This window comes from Phyllobates terribilis, unplaced genomic scaffold, assembly GCF_046119375.1.
Source record: "Phyllobates terribilis strain yellow unplaced genomic scaffold, ASM4611937v1 Scaffold_1__5_contigs__length_1240528914, whole genome shotgun sequence".
Lineage (NCBI taxonomy): Eukaryota > Metazoa > Chordata > Amphibia > Anura > Dendrobatidae > Phyllobates > Phyllobates terribilis.
Genome location: NW_027362761.1, coordinates 757887279 through 757904232, shown reverse-complemented (window position 1 = coordinate 757904232; position 16954 = coordinate 757887279). Strand labels below are relative to the sequence as shown.

General features: G+C 48.6%; 1 protein-coding gene across 1 annotated transcript; it reads right to left on the bottom strand.

Moving 5' to 3' along the window:
• Positions 1 to 3368: 3368 nt before the first annotated feature.
• On the bottom strand, positions 3369 to 15465 carry LOC141170896 (PC-esterase domain-containing protein 1A-like). The gene is made up of 8 exons (XM_073655186.1): positions 15398 to 15465; positions 12387 to 12482; positions 6091 to 6170; positions 5755 to 5987; positions 5546 to 5684; positions 5185 to 5416; positions 4686 to 4958; positions 3369 to 3566 (listed from the first exon to the last, which is right to left on the bottom strand). The coding sequence occupies exons 1-8, from the start codon at positions 15456 to 15458 to the stop codon at positions 3466 to 3468; spliced, it is 1215 nt and encodes a 404-aa protein (XP_073511287.1). The 5' UTR covers positions 15459 to 15465; the 3' UTR covers positions 3369 to 3465.
• Between the last annotated feature and the right edge of the window lie 1489 nt (positions 15466 to 16954).

Here is a 16954-nt window from a genome sequence, read left to right as displayed (position 1 = left end):
TTCCTATGTTTAGTTACTGGAGCTAACAATCTCAGTGCTACATATCTCCCCTCCAGTACTTTGCCAGTGACTTTGTCAAAGTACATAATAAGGAAAAAGAACAAGAAAAGGGGGACAACCAGCATGATCAATGAAGCAAATGAGGCTGAGATTCTGCTGCTATGTTGGTCAGCAGGTCAGGATGTATGGGAAGGGCAGGAGTGTTTTTATTCTCTGCTGTAAGAGAAAATACTTTAGATTTCTGGAAACATCCAGAAAGTCTTTTCACATGAGCAGCTTCACAGCTCAATAATATGCGCATCACTACATATACACTTCCCAACATTGAAAGAGCCAAGATGACTGTTAGGGGGAGCGGTTGCAGACAACTTTATTTAATGGAACGCAACCGACCCCGGGGTCCGCGATGCAGCCTAAAGGACTGCTGCCGAACACTTCCCGGGTGGAAAGGCAAACGACAACTAAAAGATAAACCCTTCCGTGTTAACTACACACCGGACAGGGTATAGCGGTACGCTCTATCTCTGTTTACTGCACGGAGGAGAGAGCGACCGGCGATGCACCTAACAAATATCTTAGCCCTTCGTGTTAACGCACACGGAAGGGTAAGACGGTACGCACAATCTCCAAGAACCGCAGGGAGAAGTGCGTCCGTGGGAACAGCAGTAGCCCTGTCTTTGATACAGGCGCTACGCTATGGGGATTGGCGCTAAAGCGGTTCACACAATCTCCAAGAACCGCAGGGAGACGTGTGACCGGACTATGAGCAGTAGCCCTGTCTTCGGTACAGGCGCTACGCTATAGGAGACGGCGCTAGCGTGCGGGTGATTCCCGCCGGGTATTCGAGCACTCAGCCGGCGTGCTACCGGACTGAGCAAACCCGCTCTATTTAGCTCACAGGCGGCTCGGGGTGTAAGGCGAACCCCCTGGTTAGAGCCAGTCAGCGAGGCGAAGCTACCTGCCTACTAAAGCTATGGCTCTTTGAGCCCGGCCTGCCTAGCTAAAGCTATGGCTCTTTGAGCCCGGCCTGCCTAGCTAAAGCTATGGCTCTTTGAGCCCGGAGTAAGCGTGCACACCACAAACAGCTAGCTCAAATGATCTGAGCGCGCCGCCATGTTTGTGGGCGGGCCTTTTAAAGATTAAGCCCTGCCCCACTGTCGCACCATTGGTGACGACACCCGTGACCAATCAGGCGGTGCCAGGTCACCGGGTCAGGTGGGTGCCAACCCACCAATCATGATCCGCCAGGTCACGGACATGCTCAGTGCGGCAAATCCTGGACTTAGATTTCGCAAGCCCTGTCTCCCTCTGTAACCCAGGCTTAACATTGCTAGGCACAACTACCTGGGAGACAAACCGTGCTTGCGGACCAGCTAGGAGTTGGGGCTGACGGCGATGCTGAGCAGCATCAGCCCTTGCTGGACTGAAATGGGAGACCATAGAAGGTCCTCGACCCAATTTGAATCCAGCACCAGACCGACGCCTAACAATGACTCCTATAAATTGCTTTCCCTTTGAGGGAATTACAGACTTCTTGTCTTAGTAATTTCTTAACAACCCTTGGAAAAGCTGAGGATTCCTCTAAAACTGTTATTTCAATACACAATTATTTGGAGCAGGATGGAGACAGATTTACATAAGGGGCACTACCTATTAGTTTATTCGTTTTTCTGGGTCTTTTCTTCTATAATAATCAATGCAAAAAGAACAGGTGGAGACAGATTAGAAAATCAATAAAACGAAAGCCATGAACGCTCACAAGGACCTGTATTGCATACTGATTAAGATGGAGGGTCAGTGGCATAAGATCTCGATGCTTCGAAAGGACTATCTATCTTAAATCAGGCAAACGAGCAGTTTGAGGTGTAACCCACCTCTCCCATAGTCTACTTCATAATAAATATTTCGAGGACACATGGAGCTGAGGATCCCCTGCTCATCATCTATTGTACTTCCAGAACCCTGCTCCCCCATGTTGCCAGAGGGGAGTACCTAGAAGTTCAGTCTCTCCTCCTTTCCAGCACCATGCTACACGTCATCTTTAATGCTGTAAATGATGCATGAATGGCCTTAATCTCGCACTGAAGAGCAGCGCTTGACCTCAGAAAAAGACCCTTTGACCGGACTCCGATGGGCAATCATCCAAAATTCCAATTGCACCAGCCAAAGTGAGTGAGGCTGGTGGAAGTGATGTCTGGCAGGAGGGACTCAGTAGAGGATGGATAATGCCTGAAGACCACCCTTACGTAATTATTTCCAGGACTCCAGCTTTGAAGGAAAAGCAAAAACAAAAAAAGGGTTCCCACTCCAGAGAAAAAGAAAAGGAAGAAATTACCTTTCATTCCTCACAGAGGACAACCTGGGACCTACAGGTCTCCCACCTACGGCAGGAAACCACTAACTTGTTTGGGGAGGACCTTCCTTTTTTTCTACCTATAGGTTTCATGCCCAGTCTTCTCTTCTGGTATGGTCATGGTTGAGGGGAAAAAAATGAATGCACAACTTACCAAAAACTCCTCCTTTTGTGGATCTGTTGTGTTCGTCTATACTGGGTTCCTTGCATGGCGAACCATGGTGCACAGGATGAAGCATGGCAGAACATGAGATTGTAGGAATACATGAGATCAGAGAAACCTGATGATTACTTTCAGTGGCTGGAATCTGTGGTTCGATCCCAGGAAAGAATTATAAATTAAGATAAGAACACTGACTTTTCTGACTCGTCTGGAGAAACTTTATTCCAAAAAAGGAAAAATATCCAATGTTAACAATAACAGGAAAAGTACTAAAAAAACAAACAGAAAAAACAACTTTAGATTACACCCTTGGCTCAGTCCCTTCATACACAAAGACTTGTACCTCAGTATATATTTCACACAGAACTGGGGTAGGGTCTGCCATTTTCTCCACTGACTACACATATTACTGACCAAACACAGAAAATTAAAATGTAACAAAACATCTGATGCAAAAGTGCAAAATAGAGTAAACAGCTATTCTACAGCAGCCTGGGTGGGAGTGGGTTAATACTATTTTCATAGTGCAGATACTTCACAACACAGGACAGAGGTGACAACCTCCAGGGTGGTGGGGTGTTATTCAATTTCACCAACAACATCATGACAGAATAGTGCGAAAAAAACAAAACACATGGCCTATTCAAGCATGGCCTAGTGCAATTCCTGCCCCAGGACGCACACCCTCCAAGGCGTAAATATTTAAACAACAGTTTATAGGAATTCTTCTCAGAACTTCAGTACAATAAACAAGTCCAAAAAACAAAAATCAGCAGTATAGTGCAAATAACTGGAGTCAGACTCTCACAATGCAGGGCCCAAAAATGAGTCAGCTGAGATTAGTAGATCCTGGGCTGATACTCTGGAGGATGCGCATACGGGTGGGTCCACACCTCCTTGGCTTCAGTCTCCTCCTTGTCGTGATTTTCATATTCCAGTCTTCTTGTGGCTATGGCGCACGGGAGGGAAAGTTGCTGAAGTTCATGGGTGGTGCCTTGGTGGGGAGGAGGAACTTACTTTCAGCACAAGGAAGGTGGGTGAAGGCAGGACCTGGAGGAGGACAAGAAGTATTATCGGAAGGATCAACCAACCAAGGGGTCAAGAGGGAGGACCTACTGAGAAAGAGAGGTCCGTGAGGAGGGAAGCAAGACTGACCGAGGTGAGATGAGGGAAGAGAGGAAGGACCGAGGGGGAAGGGGTCTGTGGGGAGGGAGTAAATATTGACCAAGGGGTCCGAAACGAGGGAGGGAGTGATGGCTGACCGACCGAGGCATCCTAGAGGAAGGGAGGGATGACTGACCAAGGCGTTCGGGGAGGGAAGATGGAAGAAATTGGAGGAAGGGTAGGAGAACCAACCGAGGGATGTGGAGGAAGAGAAGAAGTAAGGTCTGAGGAAGGACCGACCGAGTGGGTCTAAAGGGGAGGGCTGAGCAGGGTCCGGCAAAAGGGCCGAAAGAGAGGCCAGGGGGTCTTATACAAATTCCATAGTAATTTTAGGGTGGTGGTAGTGAGAATGCTGGTACAAAGTGTAAAAGTAACAGTACTGGTGGTGATGCTGCTAAATGCAATGATGCTAATGGTTTTAGTTCTGGGATTAGTGATGCTTTTGATAGCAATTTTGGGAGTAGTAGTGATGCAGCTACTGTTCCCCACACATAATCTCAGCGGATCACGAAGCTGAGGCTGATGCCCTCCTAAGATTATAAATCTCTCCAAGGGTCCCTGACTGGGTCATTAACTGGAAAAGTGAAGTAGCAAAGGTTTATATTTGCACTGGGGAGCGGGCTATTGGTCACAAAGATTAATACAGCTGAAACACAGAAAACACCATCTGTGGACGGAGAAGAGGAGGAGATAACACTGCGGTGCAGGAAGGAGAAGAGGAGGAGGAGGAGGAGCATGAGATGATGCTGTGGTGCAGGAGGGAGAAGAGGAGGTAGACAACACTGCATTACAAGAAGAAAAGAAAGAGGAGCAGGAGCACACAACTCCATGGTGCAGGACGGAGAAGAGTCAGCCGTGGTGCAGGAAGGATGGACAGGAGAAGGGGTGCGCTCGGTCTTTAACATCTGAGTTGATGAGCTTCTCTTTAATGTAGTACTCAGGGCACAGGTTACAAATAACGTTACTGATACATCTAAGAAAAATGTGTAAGACAGTGATACTCACCAGACGTAGAGTCAGTGTCCCTCTTGTTAAAGGTCGAGTACCCCGGCATGTAAGCTGGCTCTACAGAAACAGATGATTGGTCTAAGTCGATGCAGCTGCTCCCACACAAAAGCCTCTGCCTAGAGTATTGTAGTTTTATGACTACCTCACTTGAAGCGAACAGTAATAAAATCTTACCCCGACTGCAGGGCGTTCGCTTATTGGTTCTGGGGTGCAGCTTGGGATTTTTTCCTAATGTAACCAAGTGTGTAGGTGCTGCATGAACAGTAGAGCCTGAAACAGGGGTGGGAAAGAGAGCAAATTATTACAGGACTGGCATATGTAGAGCTCAATATGGCAGAAGCGCAGATTTTAGGACTGTCTAGTAGACAGTGATATACTACCAAGGACAGAGAACGTGTCCAGGATAGAAACATTAGATTGTGAGCACCTAGACCACAGGAACCAATATATGTGAAGTACGGGTAATACATGATGTGGGATAAGCAGTATCACGCACATTCCGGGATCTTGCTCTTTGGCAGCTCCACCCCCCAAGCCATTGCAATGTGGTACAGGAGGATCTGGGAGTACTTCCGATGTGCCAACTGGATCCAGTGGGTGGCATCGTGGCACCTGAGGTGCAGGTCACCACAGAAGTGATAGTGCATGTCCAGCTTATGGAAATCTGCTAAAGTGCCGCTGAAGAAGTTCCCCTCCACGATGTTGATGCGCAGGTTGTGTGCAGTATTCTGGAAACAGAGATTCACAGTAGTAAACATGTTATACTGGAAAAATATTCACGCGCCCCAGACGCAGCACGACATATCCACATGCACAAGGTTTTCCCCAAATCCATGGCTCAGACATGGAGCAGTTACCTCTGGGAAGTAATCCTTGCATCCAACTGGCATGGTCATGGTCCATATGATGAGGCACTCGGGGCTAAGTACCTCCTTGAGGCGCAGAAACAGCTGGTCCAGGTTGGTCTTGCAAGCCTCCAGATGTTTGTTATCATACCTGAAAGAGATGAGTAAGATGAGGATCTGTCTTCAATATGATGGCGGCTACTGTGAACCACAATGGACACCTCGTGAGATCCCAGACACAGGAGTTTACTATCAGCACATCAGGTTGGGGGCCACTCTCGAAATCTGACAGTATGCTCTCCAGGTAAGCAGAATAGACAAGAGATATGAAGTAGAAGCGAACTAGATGGTGGCCACTCCGGTACTGGCGCACTTCTCGGTATGCGGTACCATTTTGCATTCCACTAAGGATGCCGCCCTCTACCAGCGAGTCTTTCTCAAAAGTCATCTCCCCCTGTGGAGAAGAATACAACGGTTGAACCATGGGCAGGACAGGTAGCCTAGAAGCACAGAGCATGCTAAGAAAGTGCAGCACGCGTCCATGCTGAAGATCTTACCTCCCGTTTCATCTGAGCTTTAGACAACAACTTGTCATCCTGCAGCAGCTTCACCAGGTCTTTATACACGGATCTCTGGACTGAAAGACAAAAGAGTCACATGGCTCAAATGCAAACCCTAAGCCATCACCACCATGAGAAGGAGCTGCCGACTCTGACCCAACTACTAGGAAAAACTGCTTAGACACCAGACCGGAGCCACCATAACTTTAAGAAATAGCAGCCAGCTCTGACTTGACTACTAGAGGGAAAAAAGCTCAGACACATGCTTGGAGTCACCATCGCTGAGAGGAGTGGCTGGCTCTGACCTGACTGCTCAGACGTGAGCCTAGATCTATTGACTACAATGCATCAAAGCTTTTACGCCAAAAATTGGTGTAAAAGCTTGGTGGGGGGGATAATAAAAAAAAGCAAACTTTTGTTGCAATTTTTGGCATTGTCACTGCAGAAACTGGCAGAGCTGGACGGGATGGGGCAGTGATGGCCTGATGCCACAGCTCGTCTAATTCATGAATGGCTGAGGCGTTCCGTACGCCAGGAATTTCACTTCAGTCTCTGACGGGAGTAAAAGTTCTAGTGTTGCCCATGGAGGTACACATCACTCGTCAGACATTCCCTTCAGGGCCATTATCATTATGGAAAGAAGTAGCCGATTCTGACATGACTAATGGGGGAAGAAATGTTCAGAGCCAGAGACTTCATAATGAAAAAGAGCATCCGGCTCAATCCTGACTATTGGGGGGAGAACTGCTCAGATACAAGCAGGGTACCAACATAACCATGAGAAACAGAAGTTGGGTTTGACCGGACTACTCAGGAAGAATTGCTCAGACACAAACTCAGAGCCATCATGACGAGAAGAAGCTGCTAGCACTGACCTGACTACTGAGAGGAGAACTGCTCAAACCCAAGCCAAGAGCCATCACAACCTTGAGAAATAGCATCCAGCTCTAACCTGACTACTGTGGGGAGGGTGGAACTACTCAAACATGAGCCTGATGCCTTCACCATGAGAAGCAATTAACACTACCAGAAGAATTAGAGGGCTCAGATCTGACTGCTGAGGAAGAACTGCTCAAAAGGGAGCCAATGTCACCATGAGGAAGAGCAGCTAGAACTGAGCTGTCTACTGGGGAACAACTGCTGAGGCAATAGATTGGCACCGCCACTACCAGGAGAAGGAGCTGCCGGCTCTGACCTGACTACTAAGGGAAAAAATGCTCAAACATGAGCCGTGACCCATCATTACCATGAGAAGAAACAGCCAACTCTGACATGACAATTGGGGGAAAACTGCTCAGACACAAGCCCAGACATCATGACCATGAGAAATGGGCCCTGACCTGGCTACTAGGTTGTGTTCTGCAGCCATTAACATAGCAAGAAAGAACAGCTGGATCTGACCTGATTAATGAGGGGAGAATTGCACAGACATGAGCCCAAAGTCATCATCACCATGAGAAGGAGCTGCTGGCTCTGATCTGACTACTGGGGGGAGAAATGCACAGACACAAGTGTGGCACCCCAGGGGTCTGGTTTCCACAGTAATGTAATGTTATGTCTGAGAGCAGGTGGGAGGTCCTTTGGTCAGGGATCCTGTGCATGCCACACCTCCTGCCCAGTCTTGGGAGGGGAAGAACTTCCCCTATATAAACCCGGGGCTGAGGCAGGGTTAGGAGTCAAGGAGAGTAGAGACGAGAAACAGTCATAGGAAGAAACAGCAGAAGCTCAGTGGGAGCAATACTACTACGAGTCAGGGGCTGGCAGCTGCAGAGCTCGCCCTGACTGAGAAGCTTTCTTACCGGACCCGGCGTCCGAGGCTGTGGGGACTAACTCTTACCCAGCAGCAGAAGCCGACCGGCAGGGGATTTCAGGTCCTCAGGCCCAGAAACCCGAAGGCAAGGTCACACGCGTGGGACCAGCACCGCCATCGTGGAGCGGAAGCCATTAGAAGGCCCCGAGTCACCGGCCATACGGGTGAGCACCACACGGCACACTCAGGGACGTGGGCTACTTATATCCGCTTCTAGCAAGGTAGCCAGAAGAGTACAGTCAGTTTGGGAGGCCTACAACTCCGCCTGGCCAGGGGAGATCCCATCTGCTCAAGGACTGACCAGGCCCCGTTCGCTAGCAAGTACTCCGGGAGGGTCTATCGTTGTTACCAGTAAAGACCCTGAATTACACCGCACCGTCTCTGAGTGGTTCCTGCTACCCCCATCTTCCACGTCGGCTGCCCTGAGGCCATACCCCTCCCGTTGGGGGTTATACTATCACGCTGCACAATTCTACACCGGCCTCAGCGGTCTGCCCTGCAGCGGCAGCTCCATAGCTGCAAATCAACGGGTGGCGTAGTCGACACTCAAATAACACCTATCAAGACTGCCACACACTGAGTTTGACACCCTGGGCACGGACCGGGTCACCGCCACAAGGACTACTACCCCTATCCAGATCCGGCTCCGGGTTTCCCCTCAACACGGCCCAGGGGGCGCGTCACAAGCCCAAAGCCATCATAACCATGTAAAGTGGCAGCCGGCTCTGACCTGACTACTGGAGGGAGAAATGCACAGAAGCAGGAATGGAGCCATCATAACCTATAGTAGGGCAAAAGAAAGGAGCATGGACTGCACCTCCAAAAAATCATACATTTGATCTAATGCCTCTCGGCAAACGTACACTGCTCAAATAAATAAAGGGAACACAAACAACAGAATATAACTCGAGGTAAATAAAACTTCTGTGAAATCAAACTGTCCACTTAGAAAGCAACACTGATTGACAATCAATTTCACATGCTGTTGTGCAAATGGAATAGACAATAGATGGAAATTATTGTCAATTATCAAGACACTCAATAAAGGAGTGGTTCTGCAGGTGGGGACCACAGACCACATCTCCGTACCAATGCTTTCTGGCTGATGCTTTGGTCACTTTTGAATGTTGTTTGTGCTTTCACACACATGGTAGCATGAGATGGACTCTACAACCCACAGAGGTTGCTCAGGTAGTGCAGCTCATCCAGGATGGCACATGAATGCGAGCTGTGGCAAGAAGGTTTGCTGTGTCAGCGTAGTGTCCAGAGGCTGGAGGCGCTACCAGGAGACAGGCCAGTACACCAGGAGACATGGAGGGGGCCGTAGGAAGGTAACAACCCAGCAGCAAGACCGCTACCTCCGCCATTGTGCAAGGAGGAACAGGAGGAGAACTGCCAGAGCCCTGCAAAATGACCTCCAGCAGGCCACAAATGTGCATGTGTCTGCACAAACTGTTAGGGTATGTGCACACGATGCAGAAATGCTCAGGATTTTTTCCTGAGCAGTTCTGCATCTCCCTGGCAGGAAAAAACGCATGCGGATTGTACATGCGGTTTCCTGCCAGGGACATGCAGAAATGAAGCGGTCTTCACTTTCATTTCCGCATGCGGGTTGACAAGCGCTTCCCAAGCGATTTTAGCATCACTTGGAAAGTGCCTGTCAACTTCACACTATATAAATCCATGCAACCGGCATGGATTTATATAGTGTGTGAATGTCAAAAAATAAATATATACTTTACCCTCTGAAGGCCCCCGGTGTCCTGCTTCGCTCGGTCCCGGCTGCCGGCAGTGAAGACTTTAGGACCTGCCGACGTCAGCGTCACGTGACCCGTCACATGACTCTGACGTCAGCGAAGGTCCTTCTTCATTCAACCCCGAAGTGCCGGGAACCAAGCAGGAGCGCTGCGCCGGCCGTCAGAAGGTGAGTATATATATTTTTTATTTTATTCTTTTTTTTTTAATGTTACCTGGGTCTGGATGAGAGTCCTCTCCTCCACACCCAGGTACCATCCGCACATTAGACCGCATGAAAAGCGCATCAACATGTAGTGATGCGGATTCCATGCGGTCTAATGCAAGTCAATGGCGGCAAAAAAGCAGCGTTTCCGCAAAATTAATTGACATGCTGCGGATTTTTGACCGCAGCGTTTACGCCGCGGAAAAATCCGCATCATGGGCACAGCACATGCGGATTTCCATTGGGGAACATTGCTGCCCTTCTACCATGCGTTTTTAATGCGTTTCCGCAACTGCAAAAACGCCGCGGAAAAGCATTAAATAAGCATCGTGTGAACTCAGCCTTAGAAACCGACTCCATGAGGGTGGTATGAGGGCCCGACGTCCACCGACGGGGGTTGTGCTCACAGCCCAACACAGTGCAGGACGCTTGGCATTTGCCATAGAACACCAGGACTGGCAAAGTCGCCATTGGCGCCCTGTGCTCTTCACAGATGAAAGCAGGTTCAAACTGAGCACATGTGACAGAGTTTGAGGACGCCGTGGAGAGCGATCTGCTGCCTGCAACATCCTTCAGCATGACTGGTTTGGCAGTGGGTCAGTAATGGTGTGGGGTGGCATTTCTTTGGAAGGTCGCACAGCCCTCCATGTGCTTGCCAGAGGTAGCCTGACTGCCATTAGGTACCGAGATGAGATCCTCAGACCCCTTGTGAGACCATATGCTGGTGCGGTTGGCCCTGGGTTCCTCCTAATGCAGGACAATGCCAGACCTCATGTGGCTGGAGTGTGTCAGCAGTTCCTGCAAGATGAAGGCATTGAAGCTATGGACTGTCCCGCCCGTTCCCCAGACCTGAATCCGATTGAGCACATCTGGGACATCATGTCTCGCTCTATCCACCAACGTCGCGTTGCACCACAGACTGTCCAGGAGTTGGCGGATGCTTTAGTCCAGGTCTGGTCCCACAGGAGACCATCTGCAACCTCATCAGGAGCATGTCCAGGCGTTGTAGGGAGGTCATACAGGCACGTGGAGGCCACACACAATACTGAGCCTCATTTTGACTTGTTTTAAGGACATTACATCAAAGTTGGATCAGCCTGTAGTGTGTTTTTCCACTTTAATTTTGGGAGTGACTCCAAATCCAGGCCTCCATTGGTTAATAAATTTGATTTCCATTGATGATTTTTGTGTGGTTTTGTTGTCAGCACATTCAACTTTGCACAGAACAAAGTATTCAATGAGAATATTTCATTCATTCAGATCTAGGATGTGTTATTTGAGTGTTCCCTTTATTTTTTTGAGCAGTGTGAATATAACTGAACATGAGGTTCTTGGTTTAACATTCTGATCAGACTGTATGAAGCCCACTGCCACGTCACGGCAAACCTCTTAGTGGGTCCTAACATTTCCTGCCTGATAGGGAGCAGCGCCGTACGCCAACCACCGCCGTAGCGACAATGCACCAGCAGGGCGGGCGGCCTGGTGCCTCACAGCACCCATGACTCCAGGCCGCGGCGCCCCACAAGCACAAAACCACAGCAACAATGGCCGACACACTGCACCAACCCACATGAAAGGAGCATTGTCACCTTCCTGAAGCTCTCAAGTGAGAGCAAAAATAGGCTAGACCCTCTTTGCAGTCTCCTGCTAATTAAAATCGCATGTGCCAAATGGGAGGAGCGCTGGTCCAAGAAAGGGGAAAGAACATGCAATACAAAAAAAAGGAGCATGGACCGGACCTCCAAAAATCATACATTTCATCTAATGCCTCTCGGCAAAAATATATATAACTGAACATGAGGTTCTTCGTTTAACATTCTGATCAGACTGTAAGAACCTCATGTTCAGTTATATATTATATATGAAATGTATGATTTTTGGAGGTGTGGTCCATGCTCCTTTTTTTTGCATCACCTATAGTAGGAGCAGTTGGCTCTGTCTGATCGGACTACTAGAAAAGAACAGCTCAGACGTCGTGAACCTAGAGCCATCAACACCATAAGAAGCAGATCGCTTCCACCTAATTACTGGGTGGAAACCTGCTCAGACAAGAACCTGGAACCATTATCACCATGAGAAGGAGTTGTTGGCTCTGTTCCGACTACTGAGGGAGACTGCTCAGACATTAGTCTGGACCCATCATAACCATGACAAATAGAAGTCGGCTCTGATCTGACTATTGAGGAAGATGGTGGGTAGAACTGTTCAGACATGAGCCTGACGCTTCACTATGTGAAGGTGGCTCTGACCTGACACAAACCCAGAACCATCATCATGAGAAGTATCAGCTGGCTCTGACCCAACTACTGGGGAGAGAACTGGTCAGACATGAGCCGGAGCCATTATAACCATGAGTAGCTGGCTCTGAGCTGACTATTGGGGGGACCAGAGCCAGCCATCATCAATCTAAGAAGGAGGAGACAGTTCTGATCTGACTACTGGTGGGGGGGGGACTGTTTGTCACATGTGGGGGATACAGACTGATATATATACACACAGTACCTACAGGAAGAGGTCACTTACTGGAGTCTCCGAGGACAATGACAAACTTGTTGTGTAGTAACTGCCGCACATCTGCTGATCGGAAGCACGCCATGATGGCACCACAACATCCAGAACCTGCAAGAGAACACAGAGACTCAGCTGTCACTGGCAGCACTGCACAGGACAACTTGCTGAAGGTTTAGTCTCAAGAGTAAAGGCGGTCCTGAAGGTGCCGGTGTGTCCGGCTGGTCCTGTGCTGGGTAATGGCCAGGAGGTCCTGAAGGTGCCGGTGTGTCCGTCCGGTCCTGTGCTGTGTAATGGCCAGGAGGTCCTGAAGGTGCCGGTGTGTCCGGCCGCTCCTGTGCTGGGTAATGGTCAGGAGGTCCTGAAGGTACCGGTGTGTCCGGCCGGTCCTGTGCTGGGTAATGGTCAGGAGGTCCTGAAGGTGCCGGTGTGTCCGGCCGGTCCTGTGCTGGGTAATGGCCAGGAGGTCCTGAAGGTGCCGGTGTGTCCGGCCGCTCCTGTGCTGGGTAATGGCCGGGAGGTCCTGAAGGTGCCGGTGTGTCCGGCCGGTCCTGTGCTGGGTAATGGTCAGGAGGTCCTGAAGGTCCCGGTGTGTCCGGCCGGTCCTGTGCTGAGTAATGGTCAGGAGGTCCTGAAGGTCCCGGTGTGTCCGGCCGGTCCTGTGCTGGGTAATGGTCAGGAGGTCCTGAAGGTGCCGGTGTGTCCGTCCGGTCCTGTGCTGTGTAATGGCCAGGAGGTCCTGAAGGTGCCGGTGTGTCCGGCCGGTCCTGTGCTGTGTAATGGCCAGGAGGTCCTGAAGGTGCCGGTGTGTCCGGCCGCTCCTGTGCTGGGTAATGGCCAGGAGGTCCTGAAGGTGCCGGTGTGTCCGGCCGGTCCTGTGCTGGGTAATGGCCAGGAGGTCCTGAAGGTGCCAGTGTGTCCGGCCGGTCCTGTGCTGGGTAATGGCCAGGAGGTCCTGAAGGTGACGGTGTGTCCGGCCGGTCCTGTGCTGGGTAATGGTCAGGAGGTCCTGAAGGTGCCGGTGTGTCCGGCCGGTCCTGTGCTGGGTAATGGCCAGGAGGTCCTGAAGGTGCCGGTGTGTCCGGCCGCTCCTGTGCTGGGTAATGGCCAGGAGGTCCTGAAGGTGCCGGTGTGTCCGGCCGGTCCTGTGCTGGGTAATGGCCAGGGGGTCCTGAAGGTGCGGGTGTGTCTGGCCGGTCCTGTGCTGGGTAATGGCCAGGAGGTCCTGAAGGTGACGGTGTGTCCGGCCGGTCCTGTGCTGGGTAATGGCCAGGGGGTCCTGAAGGTGCGGGTGTGTCTGGCCGGTCCTGTGCTGGGTAATGGCCAGGAGGTCCTGAAGGTGCCGGTGTGTCCGGCCGCTCCTGTGCTGGGTAATGGCCAGGAGGTCCTGAAGGTGCCGGTGTGTCCGGCCGCTCCTGTGCTGGGTAATGGCCAGGAGGTCCTGAAGGTGCCGGTGTGTCCGGCCGCTCCTGTGCTGGGTAATGGCCAGGAGGTCCTGAAGGTGCCGGTGTGTCCGGCCCATCCTGTGCTGGGTAATGGTCAGGAGGTCCTGAAGGTGCCGGTGTGTCCGGCCGCTCCTGTGCTGGGTAATGGTCAGGAGGTCTGGAATGAGGCGCCACAGCAGCAGAGCACAGTGGCGGTGGGTGCAGACAGCGGCGTCGTACATCTGGGAGCAGTGATGATGGAGCTCGGGTAGATCTTACATCCGGAGGGGGTGAGAACGGACCCCGCTCCGCGTTGTGGCAGTACAGCAGATACTGTCGGGTTACAGGTGTCGTCATACTGAGCGGCTGGAGCTGCCATGCTTTGTACTGCCTGGAATCAGGTGGTCCTGGCTGACCCCTACTCTCTACGACTACAAGGGCATGAAACCCTCTCACAGCCTGGGACACCACGGCCACTGGAGGCCACCGACTACGGCCAGAGGCAACCCTCTCACTTGCAGCTGCCACTTGATATACTGAGCGATGCTCTGCAGCAGATCCTTCATGTGCACAGTGCTGCAGAGTACATTGATCTGTGAGATGCTCTGCAGCAATTCTAAATGCATACAATCCCCATATTACGACAGGCTATTCAAAGCACAATATTAGTATACTGAGATGTTCTGCAACACAATAGAATATTATAGCGTTATATGTGAGATGCTCTGCAGGACAGTCGAATAATACAAATTTCTAGGTGAGATGCTCTGCAAGATATTAGAATAGTATAGAGTTATGGGTGAGAGGTTCTTCAGGACAGGGAAATGATAGAGTTGTGTGAGATGTTCAGCAGGACAAGCAAATACTTTTATATGTGAGGTACTCTGCAGGACAGTAGAATAGATATATATATAGGTGAGATGCTCTGCAGCACTGTAAAATAGTTATGGGTGAGAGATACTCTGCAGGATTGTAGAACAGTATAAAGTTATAGGTGAGATACTCTGCATAACAGTAGAGTAGTATAGATATAGCTGAGATGCTCTGCTAGACTGTAAAATAGTACAGTTATGGGTGAGAGATGCGCTGTAGGATTGTAAAATAGTATAGAGTAATGGCTGAGATGCTCTGCAGGACTGTAAAATAATAAAGTTATAGGTGAGATGCTCTGCAGGACTGTAGAATAGTATAAAGTTATAGGTGAGATGCTCAGCAGGACAGTAGAATAGTATAAAGTTATAGGTGAGATGCTCTGCAGGACTGTAGGCTAGTATAGTTATAGGTGAGATGCTCTGCAGTACTGTAGCCTAGTATAGTTATAGGTAAGATGCTCTGCAGGACAGTATACAATTGTAGGTGAGATGCTCTGTAGGACTGCAGAATAGTATTGTTATAGGTGAGTTGCTCTGCAGGACTGTAGGCTAGTATAGTTATAGGTGAGATGCTCTGCAGTACAGTATACAGATGTAGGTGAGATGCTCTGCAGGACTGTAGAATAGTATAAAGTTATAGGTGAGATGCTCTGCAAGACAGTAGAATAATAGAGAGCACATACCCTGTGCACGCAGTGTGGATACAGGCAGATCAGTGCTGGGTACTCACCGGCACCTTCACAGATCAACCTCCCGCGCGGCGTCAACTGAAAGTAACTGATTCTCCTCATCAAAATCAACCACGCCCAGCAGTATAACCACGCCCATCAACACAACTAGCCCCGCCCCCTAAAGGCCTGACGGCCATGAAGCCCTGCGCGCGCATAGTGTTCACAATTTCACTTGGACCGAGGTTGTGCATCAAGGACATGGAATGAACATGAAGTAGAAGTAGATAATAGGGAATGAGCATATATCCCATATACACAGCTGTATATTATATTCCCTGTGCTTTATAGATGGGGAATGAATATAGAATATAAGTAGATAATAGGGGAATGAACACATCACATATAAACAGGTGTATATTATATTCCCTGTGCTTTATAGATGGGGAATGAATATAGAATATAAGTAGATAATAGGGGAATGAACACATCACATATAAACAACAGGTGTATATTATATTCCCTGTGCTTTATAGATGGGGAATGAATATAGAATATAAGTAGATAATAGGGGAATGAACACATCACATATAAACAGGTGTATATTATATTCCCTGTGCTTTATAGGTGGAGAATGAATATAGAATATATGTAGATAATAGGGGAATGAACACATCACATATAAACAGGTGTATATTATATTCCCTGTGCTTTATAGGTGGGGAATGAATATAGAATATAAGTAGATAATAGGGGAATGAACACATCACATATAAACAGGTGTATATTATATTCCCTGTGCTTTATAGGTGGAGAATGAATATAGAATATAAGTAGATAATAGGGGAATGAACACATCACATATAAACAGGTGTATATTATATTCCCTGTGCTTTATAGGTGGGGAATGAATATAGAATATAAGTAGATAATAGGGGAATGAACACATCACATATAAACAGGTGTATATTATATTCCCTGTGCTTTATAGGTGGAGAATGAATATAGAATATATGTAGATAATAGGGGAATGAACACATCACATATAAACAGCTGTATATTATATTCCCTGTGCTTTATAGATGGGGAATGAATATAGAATATAAGTAGATAATAGGGGAATGAACACATCACATGTAAACAGGTGTATATTATATTCCCTGTGCTTTATAGATGGGGAATGAATATAGAATATAAGTAGATAATAGGGGAATGAACACATCACATATAAACAGGTGTATATTATATTCCCTGTGCTTTATAGATGGGGAATGAATATAGAATATCAGTAGATAATAGGGGAATGAACACATCACATATAAACAGGTGTATATTATATTCCCTGTGCTTTATAGGTGGGGAATGAATATAGAATATAAGTAGATAATAGGGGAATGAACACATCACATATAAACAGATGTATATTATATTCCCTGTGCTTTATAGATGGGGAATGAATATTGAATATAAGTAGATAATAGGGGAATGAACACATCACATATAAACAGCTGTATATTATATTCCCTGTGCTTTATAGGTGGAGAATGAATATAGAATATAAGTAGATAATAGGGGAATGAACACATCACATATAAACAGGTGTATATTATATTCCCTGT